General features: G+C 37.0%; 1 protein-coding gene across 1 annotated transcript in view; it reads left to right on the forward strand.

Annotated features, from left to right (window-relative positions):
* Nucleotides 1–13,740, forward strand: part of USH2A (usherin) — a 676,006-nt gene that overhangs the window by 400,276 nt on the left and 261,990 nt on the right. The window contains exon 37 of the mRNA XM_045809720.2: nucleotides 2,707–2,886. Within this exon, the coding sequence (XP_045665676.2) occupies nucleotides 2,707–2,886 (180 nt within the window). The remainder of the gene's footprint in view (nucleotides 1–2,706; nucleotides 2,887–13,740) is intronic.

The following is a 13,740-nucleotide window of genomic DNA, read 5'->3' on the forward strand; positions in this document are numbered from 1 at the left end:
ACTGTTACACGACTCCAGAGGCATTTGAGCATCTACCTGGGTCTCGCAGGATAAGCTGACTTTTTTGAAATTTAACAACTGGGTATGTGACAACAGCAGCAATTGTTTCAGCTGTGACTTAAAATGCTTCCAAGGAGTTAGACATTATGGAAACTTGAAATCTGCAGATGCGGATAATGTAATTTTTCTTCGACAGCGCTTACAAGGGATTCATACCAAATCTTAACCAGGTTTCTTGAGTTCAGGAACGATGTCTTGTAGATCTTGAGCATATTGTTATCAGAACCTAGCAAAGCCTGCTCTCTGCATGCAGTTGGAGTCAATAATCTGTCCAATCAGGCTGACTGGTTATAAAGAACCTGTGAGTGCTAACAGAGTGTCATTTGGAAATGTCTTTTCAAGGCTACTTTTCAGGTTTCAGAACTTCTTGTTGATATGTGTTCCACATAGACATCTGTGGTGTCTATTTCCATTTTAGGAACTTAAATCTCAAGCAGTGAACATATCTTTATTTTGTTTTACTAAAACTGAACAGAAATTATTATCCCCATGTGTTAGCCCCTAAGTACCATTTATTCCCTTGGGAATAAACCACTCCTGTGTGCCAGTTTCAAGTTCAGAGTCATAAATACTTGCATGACACTAGGGATTTCTTCTGGTCATGGAAAACACTTAACTTATACCTATGTATTTTGCAGCAATAACTTTTTTTCAGCTACATCCTTCTTCCTAAAGCTATTATAAGTATCTTTTTAAATTTTTTGTGTATTTTTAAAGTTTTTGTCTGCCTTACCCACATTTCATGAAAATGCTCATAACTAGATATGAGATCTTTCACATCATTTGATCCTTTATTAATTATAGAGTTTGACATATAACGTGGTGGGACAATGACCTAGTGGTAGCAGACGTGATTAATGTTTTGTTCATTGAAAAAAAATTAGAATTTTGATTAATATACATTGTTGGGTGGGAGAGAGGGAAAATTTAGTAGGTAGGTAATTACTATGGAGGAAGTAAAATACAGAGTGTATAATTCTTAATCACTTGCTGTGTACTTTGGAATGTATCAGTTGTATTACGGCAAAAACAGTCACTTCCTAGTTGCTGTAGATGAATACCTGTTACGTGCTTGGTAATGTAAAGAAATGATCTAACTTAATCTTCATAGTAACAATGCAATCAAAATATTATCATTCTGAGCTCACAGATGAAAAACATGAGATTCAGAAATACTGAGTAACCTAGCAAAGAGCACTCTCCTCAAGAATGAAAAGGACAGGGGCGCCTGGGTGGCACAGCGGTTGAGCGTCTGCCTTCGGCTCAGGGCGTGATCCTGGCGTTACGGGATCAAGCCCCACATCAGGCTCCTCCGCTATGAGCCTGCTTCTTCCTCTCCCGCTCCCCCTGCTTGTGTTCCCTCTCTCACTGGCTGTCTCTATCTCTGTCAAATAAATAAATAAAATCTTTAAAAAAGAAAAAAGAATGAAATGGACAGGCTCAAGTACAGAACTTTCTGACAACTGAATTCATATACTTTTCCTTGCACCATATTCTGCTACAAAACTGTGTCAAAATATGATATTTTTTGTAAATATTGCAACTGTTCTGTTTATCGTACAATGCAAATCATTTTCAGTATGTGGCCATCTTTTAATTTTTAAACACTTAACCAATAAAGATTTTATTATTATCTGGAGAGCTTGCAAATATGCTTTCCCCTTAAAGTCCAACGCCATGTGTGTTTTTTATTCATTTGCCCATATTTGTAGAATTCATGTGGGGGAGATTAAAGAGACATACAATAAAAGTGTTTTGGCAAAGAAAAGAGTCTATTTGAGGTAAATATTACTATACTTAATGGCTCTTCTGTGTTTCACGAATAATGATAACTAAATTTTACTGAATTTCAGTAGTATTCTGAAAAATTCGCCTCATGTAAAGTTTTCAGGGAAGCGTCCAACGTAGACAAAGAAATAAATGTTAGGACAGGATTTTCAGTTGTACCCTTTTCCTTGTTTTAAGCCTAATTTCTAACTCTTCTGAACCTTGAATGTAATTCATTTGTGTGGAAGAGGGAGATCAAACCCTGTTACCAAGCAGCAGTATTTTCCTGTATCTTAGACATGCTACTATTTTGAGAATTGGTTTGCTCAAGTTTTAGAAGGACAGTGGTTGGTGGTGGAGCTCAGTGACGGTACATTGATGGTGATTCTTTTACGCAGAACCGTTCTAGATGGGGGAAACAGTGTGATTTCCTCCAGTCTGCACATCAGATAAAATCCAAGGATGAGAAAAAAAAAACCCTCAAACAATTGTAAATAATCCATCTTGGGATCAATTAATATATCCATGTCGAGGTTTTCCTTACATGCGTGATTCTTGTGAAGAGCTTCACGCTATCTTAGAATAACAGTTCAGGGGCGCCTGGGTAGCGCAGTCATTAAAGCGTCTGCCTTCGGCTCAGGGCGTGATCCCGGCGTTTCGGGATCGAGTCCCACATCGGGCTCCTCGGCTAGGAGCCTGCTTCTTCCTCTCTCACTCGCCTGCTCTGTTCCCTCTCTCGCTGGCTGTCTCTCTTTCACATAAATAAATAAAATCTTAAAAAAAAAAAAGAATAACAGTTCAGTTATTTTGATCACTGAGATGAATGAATGAATGAATTCTTAAATATACACTAATTCTCATAATTTTCTTTTTTATCAGCAGATAATAACTACACTCTTCTGAATGGCACACAAGTCATGCACCGTGGTGAAGAGACCAACCTTTGGGTACTCATCGAGGGGTTGGTTCCTTTTACTAACTATACTGTACAAGTGAATGTTTCAAATAGCCAAGGCAGCTTGATGAGTGATCCTGTAACATTTGCAATGCCACCAGGGGGTAAGTCTATGAACAACATTGGCTACATAGCTTCATATAAATGCCCTACTACTTAAGTCTCCACTGAGTGCATGTTTATTGTGAAAATTAATTTTTTTTTTTTTAGAACTTAGAGGCTCATCATATTTCTGGTTGTTTGGGTTGTGGTTTTATTTTGTTGAGACCCTTTTGTTGATTTTTTTATTGTTCTGTTGAGACTGCTTTCATCTTGCTCTGTGTGTATGCAGAGGTATCTATCATACACACGTATCTCTTGCTTTGCGTGTTAAAAAGACTGGGAAATTTTGTTTGAGGCTTCATTTAGATCCAAAACTTATATTTTCAGTTTGAGCTTTGGTTTGCATTCCTGGTTTTTTGAAGACCCTTATATATCTATACCTTTCCATTTGCCAAAAAAGGGCAGTGTGCAACAAATAGAAATGGAAAGCTACTCACAAAGACTTGAAAAACTTTAACTTCCATGCCCTATTGATTAGAGTTCAATACTGTCACTTTGATGTGTGAAAGGTGAAACAATCCAGATTATTTTTATTTTCACTATTTGTATAAACAACTGACTTAACTTATTTAGAATTATTATTTTGATCTGCAGTCAGCTCCACCCTTGTTTTAACTATTTGTGGGACTAATTGCTAAGAAGTAAACTCCCTCTTAAGACAGGTATGGATAGCCCTTGAACAAAGAAGCATTCCTCAAAATAATAAGATCGTAATTCTCAATGGAGTGTTCAGGAACGTCTGTTTTCTGAAAATAGTAAAGGCAATAGATTCCCGAATACCCTATGGCTGTCTTGCAGCTCAGCTTCAAAAATCAGTGTGCTCCGGACGAAGGAAGAGTGTTGTATGTCATTAAACAGCAGGGCTCAATAAATACCTCTCTCATCACAAAGGGCAGCAAAAGCCTCATCAGGAGAGGACGATGAAGAGTTAATCTGTGGTTTGTATAGAATGCTTCTCCCAAGGAAAGATTTAATACCTGCTGTATCATTAAAACCACTGTTATCTACCTTTCATGACATTATAAGACTTAATGAATAGATGTTTACCAAAACACCTGAAACTCTAAATGGCAGAAGCCACATTGTTTAAGAATGCTTGAAAGAGACAGTTGGCGCTGAACAACACAGTGTCGTATTTTATAAACCAATAATAAAAAGGGATTGAATTTAGATAGGGGCTTGTTTAAAAATTGAGACCAAAAAACTAAAACAAAACAAAATCAGGAAAAGAAACATGAGGTATTCATATCTTCATTTTTTATTCTCACTCAACATGCTGGAAAGGATAAAACATTTGATGACTCTATACCTTAGTACATAATACCCTCTATTCACATTTAGAAATTAAACAGTAATTAGTGCTTTAATGGAGATTTTTAAATTACGTAGCAATACCTTCTTAACAGGATATGTAGGAATTTAATGAGTTATATATTTCTTTTATGGCATTCATACTGATTTAGATGGTTTGTAATTTACAGCAAGTTACATCACATTCATAAAATAGGGCAACTTAATTCATTGTTCATACGCTTAGGAATGCCTAATAATTTAGGGTCAATATCTCCGTGTGCATGTATATATACAATAACAAGCTTCTAATGCTAACTCAGCATATAGTCTGTGCCTGTATCTGTCAGTGGTTAGTAGAAGAGTTAATATTACACAAACAGGAAGAAACTAAAATTTCCTTTCTAACAATACCGTCGAACTAAAGTCAGCTGCTGAGTTTACTTTTACCTCTACTCTGTGGATGCTTATTCATGCCATTATCATGCTGTTCTTCAGGCCCATACTCTCTGGGCATGATGTAATTATTCACTTTCTAAACTCAGAAATCCAGAATTTGGGAGACAGCCCTTCACCAAAAGAGGAAGCAAAATGTCTTCAAAGACAGACAGTGATTTGCTCAAGTTTATTGCAGCCATTAAGACATACTTTTTTTTTCATCATTAGATTGTTGTTGATTACAATTAGGAAACTTATAGCTTTGAAATTATCTTTTTTATGACCTTGTGGCAGTTTAAAGGTGGCACCTCATTGATTAAATAGGTTTTAGTTCATGCTTCCTTTTACTTAATGATCTGAAAACATATTATCCTGATTTACACATAAAATCATGCTGAAAAGCATGTGGCATTCACTAGAATATGTGTGTTTAAGTAGAATTAAATTAGTACTGAGAGTTATTAAAGAAATCTTCCATGCCTTTGTCCAGTGAACTGTACTTCATACCAAAATGAATAATAAATGAACCGATGTACAGAAGTGAACCAGCTTATGGGCAGAGAAGGTTCTATATGCTATTTACTTTTCCATGATATTTGGATTGTTACCATTTTTGCTGTTTCCTCGATTTCAGTATTAGGTCTCTTTCTTGGTGATGTGAAATTCCTACTATCTTTCAGTGCTGGATTATGCAAGATTTGTAATGATAATACACTTAGCTATGTTTTCTTCTCTGTAGTTTCAAAATATAATAATAGAAGGTTTGGGCAAAAGAGAAATGCTAATTTTTTTCTTGATCAAATGTTTGCTATCAAATGTGGTCTGGAAAACTGCCTTGACCCCTTACATCTGGCCAAGTCCGACTCATTTTTAAGGTTTCAACTTAGAAATAGGTCCTTCAGAAAGTTGTCTTTTACCAACTGAGGCTGAGGTAGGGCCCATAGGTGTCCTAGAGTACAATCACGTTATGGTGAAATGGCCTGTCTGATGGGACTGTCACAATCACTGGTTATAAGATCCTACACAGCAGGGACTGTTTCATAGTTGGGTTTTGATCTTCAGTGCCTGGACCACACTGGCGCATTGTAGGTGCATAATGAATAATCGGTGAGTGAATGAATCAGTCAGTCCAGATAACTTAATTAACAGTTTTAAACTGTAAGCTCCTCCTTCTACCTGAGCAAACTTCTGTTATAACCAGCTATGGAGAATGTGAGCCCTCTGCACCCTGTTGTCCAATGTAGGAGTACCGTGGCCATGCCGATGTAACTGGGAGCCCAAGACTATAAGGAGGACAGGAGATCAGAGGTTAAGAAATATTCTCAAATCACACCAACCCATTGCTCTTCGATTGCGGCTCTGTGGTGGTTACTAGGTAAGCATAGAATAATGGACAGTTTACACAGGAATTTGGAAATAGAAGTGAGGGAAGGCACAGCATACACAAAATTTTACCCTGGTACATCATCTCTTATTTGATGGCTATGAAATGTCTTATTCAATACCAGTTTTCTCTATTTTTCTGATGAGAAAAAATAATGATGAATATGCAGTTTATACCCCAGTAAAACTGGAAAAAAAAATTTAAAAAACCAGTCTAACAAGATCTGATCTCAAACCCTAGTTAATTTCATCAGATCTCCCTGTTTCATTGCTTTTGTGTTGTCCAAGAAAATTAATTTTATTTAAAAAATAAGGCACTCAACTTCAACTAAACAAGCAAAAAACGTATGTGATTAAACAATCTGATAAACACAAGTTATTTTGAAAATAGAAATTAAGGCAAGTGAGATCATGGAACCAAGAGCTCAGCACAAAAATGTACAGTGGCAAACTCCAATCACACTTTTTATTTAAAAAATCCATTTGAAATATTATTTGGTTAACTGGAGGAGTCTGGGGGGTTATTTTTCCTTCATTTCTGTAGCATATCTCTACCCACTTCTGTGCTCAGGTTTTTTATTTTTACAACTACTATATTATTTGGTTGTTTGTAATAACATAATGCTCATATTTAGCAACAGGATACTCATAGAAATGAAGAATATATTTAATCTGAGCTCTTGAATAGCATTATAGTGAAGGTTCAAGAGTTCTAGGGAAAAAAATTAAAAAAATAAAAACGGAATCCAAATGTTAATCCATAAATATGAAACTTTCCTGTGACCTTTACCCCTTCAAGGTCTGGAGTTACTAATGGGGTTAGGATTTCAACTCTTAATGGGGCTCAGTGCATTAGTGTTTTGTATGCATGGAATTCAGCATTCAGTTTAATAAGTGGTTGACATTGGTGATGTCCCTTAATTTGCTTAAATCTAATTGGCTCTTTTATCAGTCAAACCTGTATGGATTGGCAATTGATCAGAAAGGGTCAGCCATGACTCTGCATGTAGTTAAAGGATGGAACCCCCCCCCCCCCCGCCCCCCAGTTAAAGTCACAGTTGCATGATAATAAGCAAGGGAAGAACAAATGAGCTTAGAAGAGGAAGGCAAAGAAGCTTAGAAGTTTTTCAGGATCTTCAAGTTCAGAACAAAGGCATTATAGAGTATATAAATTTTAAATACACTGCATTTTGCCTCCAGACTTAAACCTTTTTTTCCAGATGAACTGAAATCTTGTCTGAAACTGTCTTTGTTACATCAAAGACCTACTCAGAAAGCTAAAAGAGACAGAAGAAGCATAAAAGGGCATAGTTTAAAATGATTAGTGACAAATTCCATACTGACGAGCTAGAAACAGATTTTTTATGAAACTTTTATATTTTTCCAAAAGGAATAATCTTATTCTATTTATCTTTCTCTGAACTGTTTTATTGTAACAGTGAAAGGAATTCAGAGCCACCTGAGTTTGTGAACTTAATCTGGTTTTCTAGGATGGTAAATAACTTGTCATTTATGCCTTCAAATTGATGAGAATTATTATAACCCACAGACTTCATAAAAATACTAAGCTTGAGAAACATGGTTCTTTTCCAAAGGTGGGTTATTAGAAAATCAAAAACTGAGAAAGGCAAAATGGTTGTGAGTGGTTTGTTTTAGAATTTGTTTGAGTTTGTCTCTCCTTCCCTTGACCTCCAGCTCCACCTTCCACCACCTAAAGCAACAGTGAAATAAAACGAGTGCAATCCATTTGGAATTAATAGTTATGCACATTGTAAAAGCATACACTTTGGAATCCGACAAACCTAGATTTGAATCCACCTCCTTCACTCACTGGCTGTGTGACTATGAGCAACCCACAGATATATCTGAGCCTCAGTTTGTTCATCCATAAAACTGGCTCAGTGACAATCCCACTTGATAGAGGATTAAACAACACAATGTGTGTAACGTGCTTAGCACAGTGGCTATCTTGATAAATATTTGGTGCTTGCTACCTTCTTTGTTCTATTTCACTGCTAAGACTCTTTTTGAGCCTCTTGTGATGTTGTGATTCTGAAGAAATACATGCGTGGTCTTTGTCCCCATTTCTGGCAGAGAGTTCCTAAATCCCTTGGAATTTCCTAGGTGATGAGAGCTATAAAGGTGTCTTTTGCTATGTTACTAAGGTGACTTTTGGACCTTTCCTAAGGGTAGGGGCTGGTTTCCAGTGGTATCAAGCAGGTGATTAGAGGGTTGGAACTTTTAGTCCTGCCTCCTGTCCTCCAGGGAGGGGAGAGTGGCTGGAGATTGGATTAATTTCCAGTGGTCAGCTACTTAATCAATCATGTCTGGGTAATGAAGCCTCAGTAAAAACCCATAAGGACACAGTTCAGAGAGCTTCCAGGTTGGTGAACATATGGGTATTTGGGGAGAATGGCCAGTTTGAATCAAGCATGGAAGCTCTGAGCCCCTTCCCATATATTTTGCCCTATGCATTTCCTCCTTCTGGTGGTTCCTGGGTTATATCCTTTGTAATAAACCAGTAATCTAGTGAGTAAATGGGTTTCCTGAGTTCTGCGCACTGTTCTAGCAAATTAATAAAACCTAAGGAGGGGGTCATGAGAACCTCGGATTTATAGCTGTTTTGTCAGAAGCACAGGGGACAACTTGTATGTGTGTGGGGAGAGGGAGCAGACTTGTGGGACTGAATCCTTAACCTGTGGGATTCCAAAATTATCTCCAGGTAGATACTGTCAGAACTGAGTTGACTAATAAGACATCCGGCTGGTGTCCAACACCATTGGAATTGGGTGTGCAGAAGGCTTTTACCTCTGAAATCTGGAAAATGTCCTAAAGGGGGGACAAGTGAAAATCAGAGTCTTTACACATTCTGGGGAGACCTCCTACATTTTGTCCTCCTGTATCCCAATCTCTTCCTACATTTACCTCTCAGAGCACTGACATAAATATCAACAGGCCAGTAGCCCTGCTAAGGGCTGGTTGTGATGTGTATTGGATGATGAAGTAAAGCAAGAAGGATGAAAAGTAATTTTCCTTTTAAAATAGCTTAAATATCTCCCTCCATGACCTCTGGATCATAACGTGCAAATGATTTTTACCTCAAGCTCTCATTGGTTATCTTGGGATTTCAGTGGGCAGAAAAGCAGCACATTTTTTCTTAATAGAATCTCTTCTGTATTCATACCAAGCCACTTATTAGATACAATTTTATGATTATTTTTTATTTCCATTATATGTATATTTTATTCATAAGTAAATGCTTCATAAGTTTGTTAATGCTAGCCAAAAGAGAGGAGTTTGAAATTTTTGCTAAATGTTTTTCACCATTTCCTAATTTTCCTTATATATATTTTTTAAAAAGTTGAATCCTGAAATTGAAAGCGTATTTCATTTTTCATTGACTAGGAAAGCTTAGTAGTCGTTCAGACAATGCACTTTTGAATAACTAAATGAAATCTTTGCTTTTCGAAAAGAAACATAATGTTTGCTCAATAATATTGCTAAAAGAATAATTAAAATATGTTAGCCACTGATTTTTCATAGGTTGAAGTACAGAATTAATTTTTGTTTAGACATTTAAACACTGGAATGCTTTTACATGTATCTATTACTATGTGACAACCCCCCCAAAAAACTAGCAATTTAATACAACTATTCTTTATTATTTCTTGTGATTATACAAATTTTCCATTTTGGAAAATAAAATGAAGTCTCCTAGAAAATATACTGAAGCTGCAAAATTTTGCCCTTGAACCAGGGTAGTTGAGTATCCATCTTGGTATGTTAGAGTAAACGGAAATTTAAAAAATTAATCCAGTGAATTAGTTAAGAGTAGGTAGGTAAAGAGAGTACCTACTGTATACCAGAGGGGAAAAGGAAAAGCATAAAAGGGGAGCTGAATGATGATCCACCCTACGCGCTGTCTACCTCCCGCAGGGAGGGGACAGTGCTATCAAATTCTTCTCTGAGGTTACACATAACAATAGATCTGCCTTTGAAAGAAAAGAGAAAGAAATCATTGATTATATTCCTTCAGTTGATTAATAACTGAGTCTGAAATTTTTGGCATGACTTGCTCAGTGAATTTATTTTTCTCCTTCAGTTTTTAGAGGAAAGTACAGAATTTTCTCTCCTTTTTTTCTCCTCTCAATAGAAATCCCTAGGACCATTTAAAAGCAGTGGTGTGAGTAATGCTATGGACCAGCCATAAGAAGAATGGTATCATTTTATGACAAAATCTCTAAGAGAATTAGAAGCAATTAGAAGCTCAAAGAGCAGGGAGAGACCAAACAACAACACAACAACAAAAACCCCACAAAAACTAATAAGAATTGCAAAGGCAAACTCCATTTTATCTCACACTTGCCTTATCTGACACAGCCTTCATTTAGCACTGAGAACTACAAACTATTTCTAGGCTTTCTGACATCTCTATTTAGTACAATGCCAAGATGCTACTTTTTTGTGTTTTTCGGAAATTAACAGTACTAAAATTGTGAAAGTTTACTTGCAGTGTGCAAAGAAGGATTCCACCAGCACGTGTTTTCTGGTTTTCATCTGCTTTGGATCCACGTTATTTGCAAGATGTTTAAGCAGAGACTTCACTGTGCAGTTGGCCATGAGATGTCTTAAAAATGAAGAGAATACAAAGGAAAGGAAATCTTTAAAATAAGCTGTAGTTAAGAAACCAAAATAAACAGTAAGCTAAGATGGTCTATTACCTTATTCAGGCGGGTCCAAGGAAGGATGAGATTAACTGCCTTTTCTGATGTAAAAGTCACAATGAAGATACAAGATTGTGAGACATAGCGTTCTTTAAAACAGCAACATTCCACCGTGTAAACAGATGGTTTGTCTTTACCTTCAGTATATGAAAAGCGTCACGAATTATATTGCGTTCAGCTCACACACATTTTAGAGTAGTTGTGCATAATGTACCACTGTGCATGTCTTCCAAATGTGCTGTTTTCCTCCTGGGAAAACCAACCTGTTGAAAGTAATGAAGTAGGCAGATTCAATGAATAAATAGTATTTAAATTCTTAATAAAATAAATAGTGTACTTTTGAAAACATACACCAGGCCATTTCATTTAGCCTGTGTTCAATTCCAGGAATATTATGCGAACAGAACCGAAGTATTTATAACTCTCAAACATACTGTCAGATGCTTTCATGCAAAATCTTACCTTAACCATTTTTTAGAATTGTTAGTTCACTTTGCTCTTTCTGTGTGTGTGTGTATGTGTATGCGTGCGTGCATGTATGTTTGTAAAATTACATGACATAATCCAAGGAGAAGCATAAATTTCTATATCATAATTTGTGAAATTTTCCTCACTTTGCATCTCACCATCTTGACAATGAGCTTCCTCCTTATAAAAACACTTTAGAAAGGGACTAACTTCTGAGCCATGGAGAAGATGGAAGCGAACTTTGAAGTGTGCTTACCATGGACTCAACAAGCCTCCAGCAAAGGGCTGCCAGCTTCCCACATTTGCATACTCTCCTGTGGTTTGTGTAGAAATACACACACCCACACACAATTAAGTGCTATCTTTAGAGCATCCTGGGGCAAGAGAGAGAGACCAAAAAAAAAAAAAAAAGAAAGAAAAAGAAATCACATTTTTCCTACTTTACCAGGGGAGAGAGGTGGGAAGTATTATCTCTTTAAGTTCCATTGATATTTAAAAATCATATTTTTTAAAAAGAATAAGTACAATTCCCCTTTCTGTTTTTTTATCTTGGTATAAAGGTTATCTATAACTTTAAGGTTAAAAAAATCATGTCTGTCTGACTGGCTCTGCAGTTTGAAAGCAACTTGAAGTTTTATTTGAATTCTTATAGTGCCCTAAAGAAATTTCTGCTTTATTTTTTAAAAATAATATCTTATTCTTTCTTTTTACCTTTGTTATCAAGACAGAATTTATGCCTGACTTGCATAAAATTCTATGAACATTAACTTGTCTGTATAGACACTTTTACAAAAGGAGACAAGTTCTTAATATACCTTAAGTACTTAAAGACCATATTTACTTTTCATTCATTAGGAACTTCACGAATATCCTTATTGTATCTCTACAAAGGGATATAGATCATCCAGAGTCTAAAGGCTCTAGGATTTTGTAAAACCTTAATGAAGAATAGATTGTGACAACAGTAAACAAATTCACTGCAGCCACTATGATATTCATGATTATTAATTAACTGGGACAAGTGAAACTAGAAATGTGAGGGTATCTAGTGCATACTTTATGAGAGCAATCCTTCTCTTTACCCTTCAACAATCATTTTAGAACTTATACTGTCTTCCATTTTTATTTAAATGTCTCATATGTGTGTATCATGCTTATCTACTAGAGTCTAAATCCATGCTAAGGACAAAATGTGTGGATGAATAGTTGTAGATAAAGGAGTTATAGTGGATCTGCTCTCTCTTGCTTTCTTTTTCTTTTTTCCCCTCCCTCCTTTCCCCCTTCCCCCTTCCCTTCCCTTCCCTTCCCTTCCCTTCCCTTCCCTTCCCTTCCCTTCCCTCTATCACCAAGTCTAGCCAATGAGAGCATCATATTCCCTTGACCACAGTGATTTTTTTTTCAGGAATTATAGATATTTCAATTAGAGGTAGGTGATCCAGGAAATCAGTAGCCAACAGCCGTATATGCTGGGCTCTGTGTTTGAATCTGGAATTCATTTGAATCTCCTGCAGGTCATTTTGCTCCTCAAGGACTCTGAGAATATAGCCAACATGGGAGAAACCTGAGGAGATCTGAGAGAAGGAGGTAGGCTGGATTCTGGAGACATCTCTTGACACCTTGAATCCAGCTCTGCCTGAAACCACCTGATTCCCTAGATTTTTTATTATAAGAGCCAACCCCTTTCATTATTTAAGCCTGTATGTGTTGGGTTTTTGCCACTTGAGAACAAAAGCGTTTAAAGCACAAGATGCTTGAGAGAAAGGAAAAAGAGTAGAGAGCATTTAGATAAGCCTCTTAGCTCCTTGAAAATAACACCAAACTGGTGACTCAATATACGTGTTGGCTTCTGTTTCAGCTGTCAGATGTGGAATCCTCAGGAAGCATACCTGAGGTGAAATGAAATAATAATGACTAAAACTATGGAATTGCTGACCCCATTCTGAAGGTCCTCTTCAAAGCCACTTCATGTAGCGATTTTCTGAGACACTTCTCTATTTTCACATCTCTGAGCCTTGAGCTCTAGCAATGACTCTTGCACCAATTAGCTATTAGGTTTGCTTTAGGTAACTTCACTTGACTCTGATGCTGGTTTCTCACCACTAAAATGGCAGATTTGAATGAGACCAGTGGTCTCCACAGTGTGATCCTGGGAGGGGAGTATCAGCATTACTTGGGAACTTGTTTGAAATGCAGATTCTGGGGGCGCCTGGGTGACTCAGCCAGTTAAGCATCCGACTCTTGGTTTTGGCTCAGGTCATGATCTCAGGGTCCTGAGACCAAGCCCATTTCCCTGCTCAGCAGGGAGTCTGCTTCCCTGCTCTCTCTTCCTCCCCCTGTCTGTGCGCTCTCTCTCTCTCTCTCTCAAATAAATAAATATTAAAAAAAAGAAAAAGAAATGCAAATTCTAGAGTCCCCATACTCAATCTTCTGAATCAGAAATTTGGAGGGTGGGGCCACACAATCTCTATTTTATTAGATGCCTGCCTCCCCCGCCCCCAGTTTAATCTGGATGCATAGCCTACCTGGATGCATGCCCTAGTTTCAAAACCACTG

Source organism: Ursus americanus, chromosome 2 (genome assembly GCF_024610735.1).
Source record: "Ursus americanus isolate L20-20 chromosome 2, mUrsAme1.1.p, whole genome shotgun sequence".
In the NCBI taxonomy this organism is placed as follows: Eukaryota; Metazoa; Chordata; class Mammalia; order Carnivora; family Ursidae; genus Ursus; species Ursus americanus.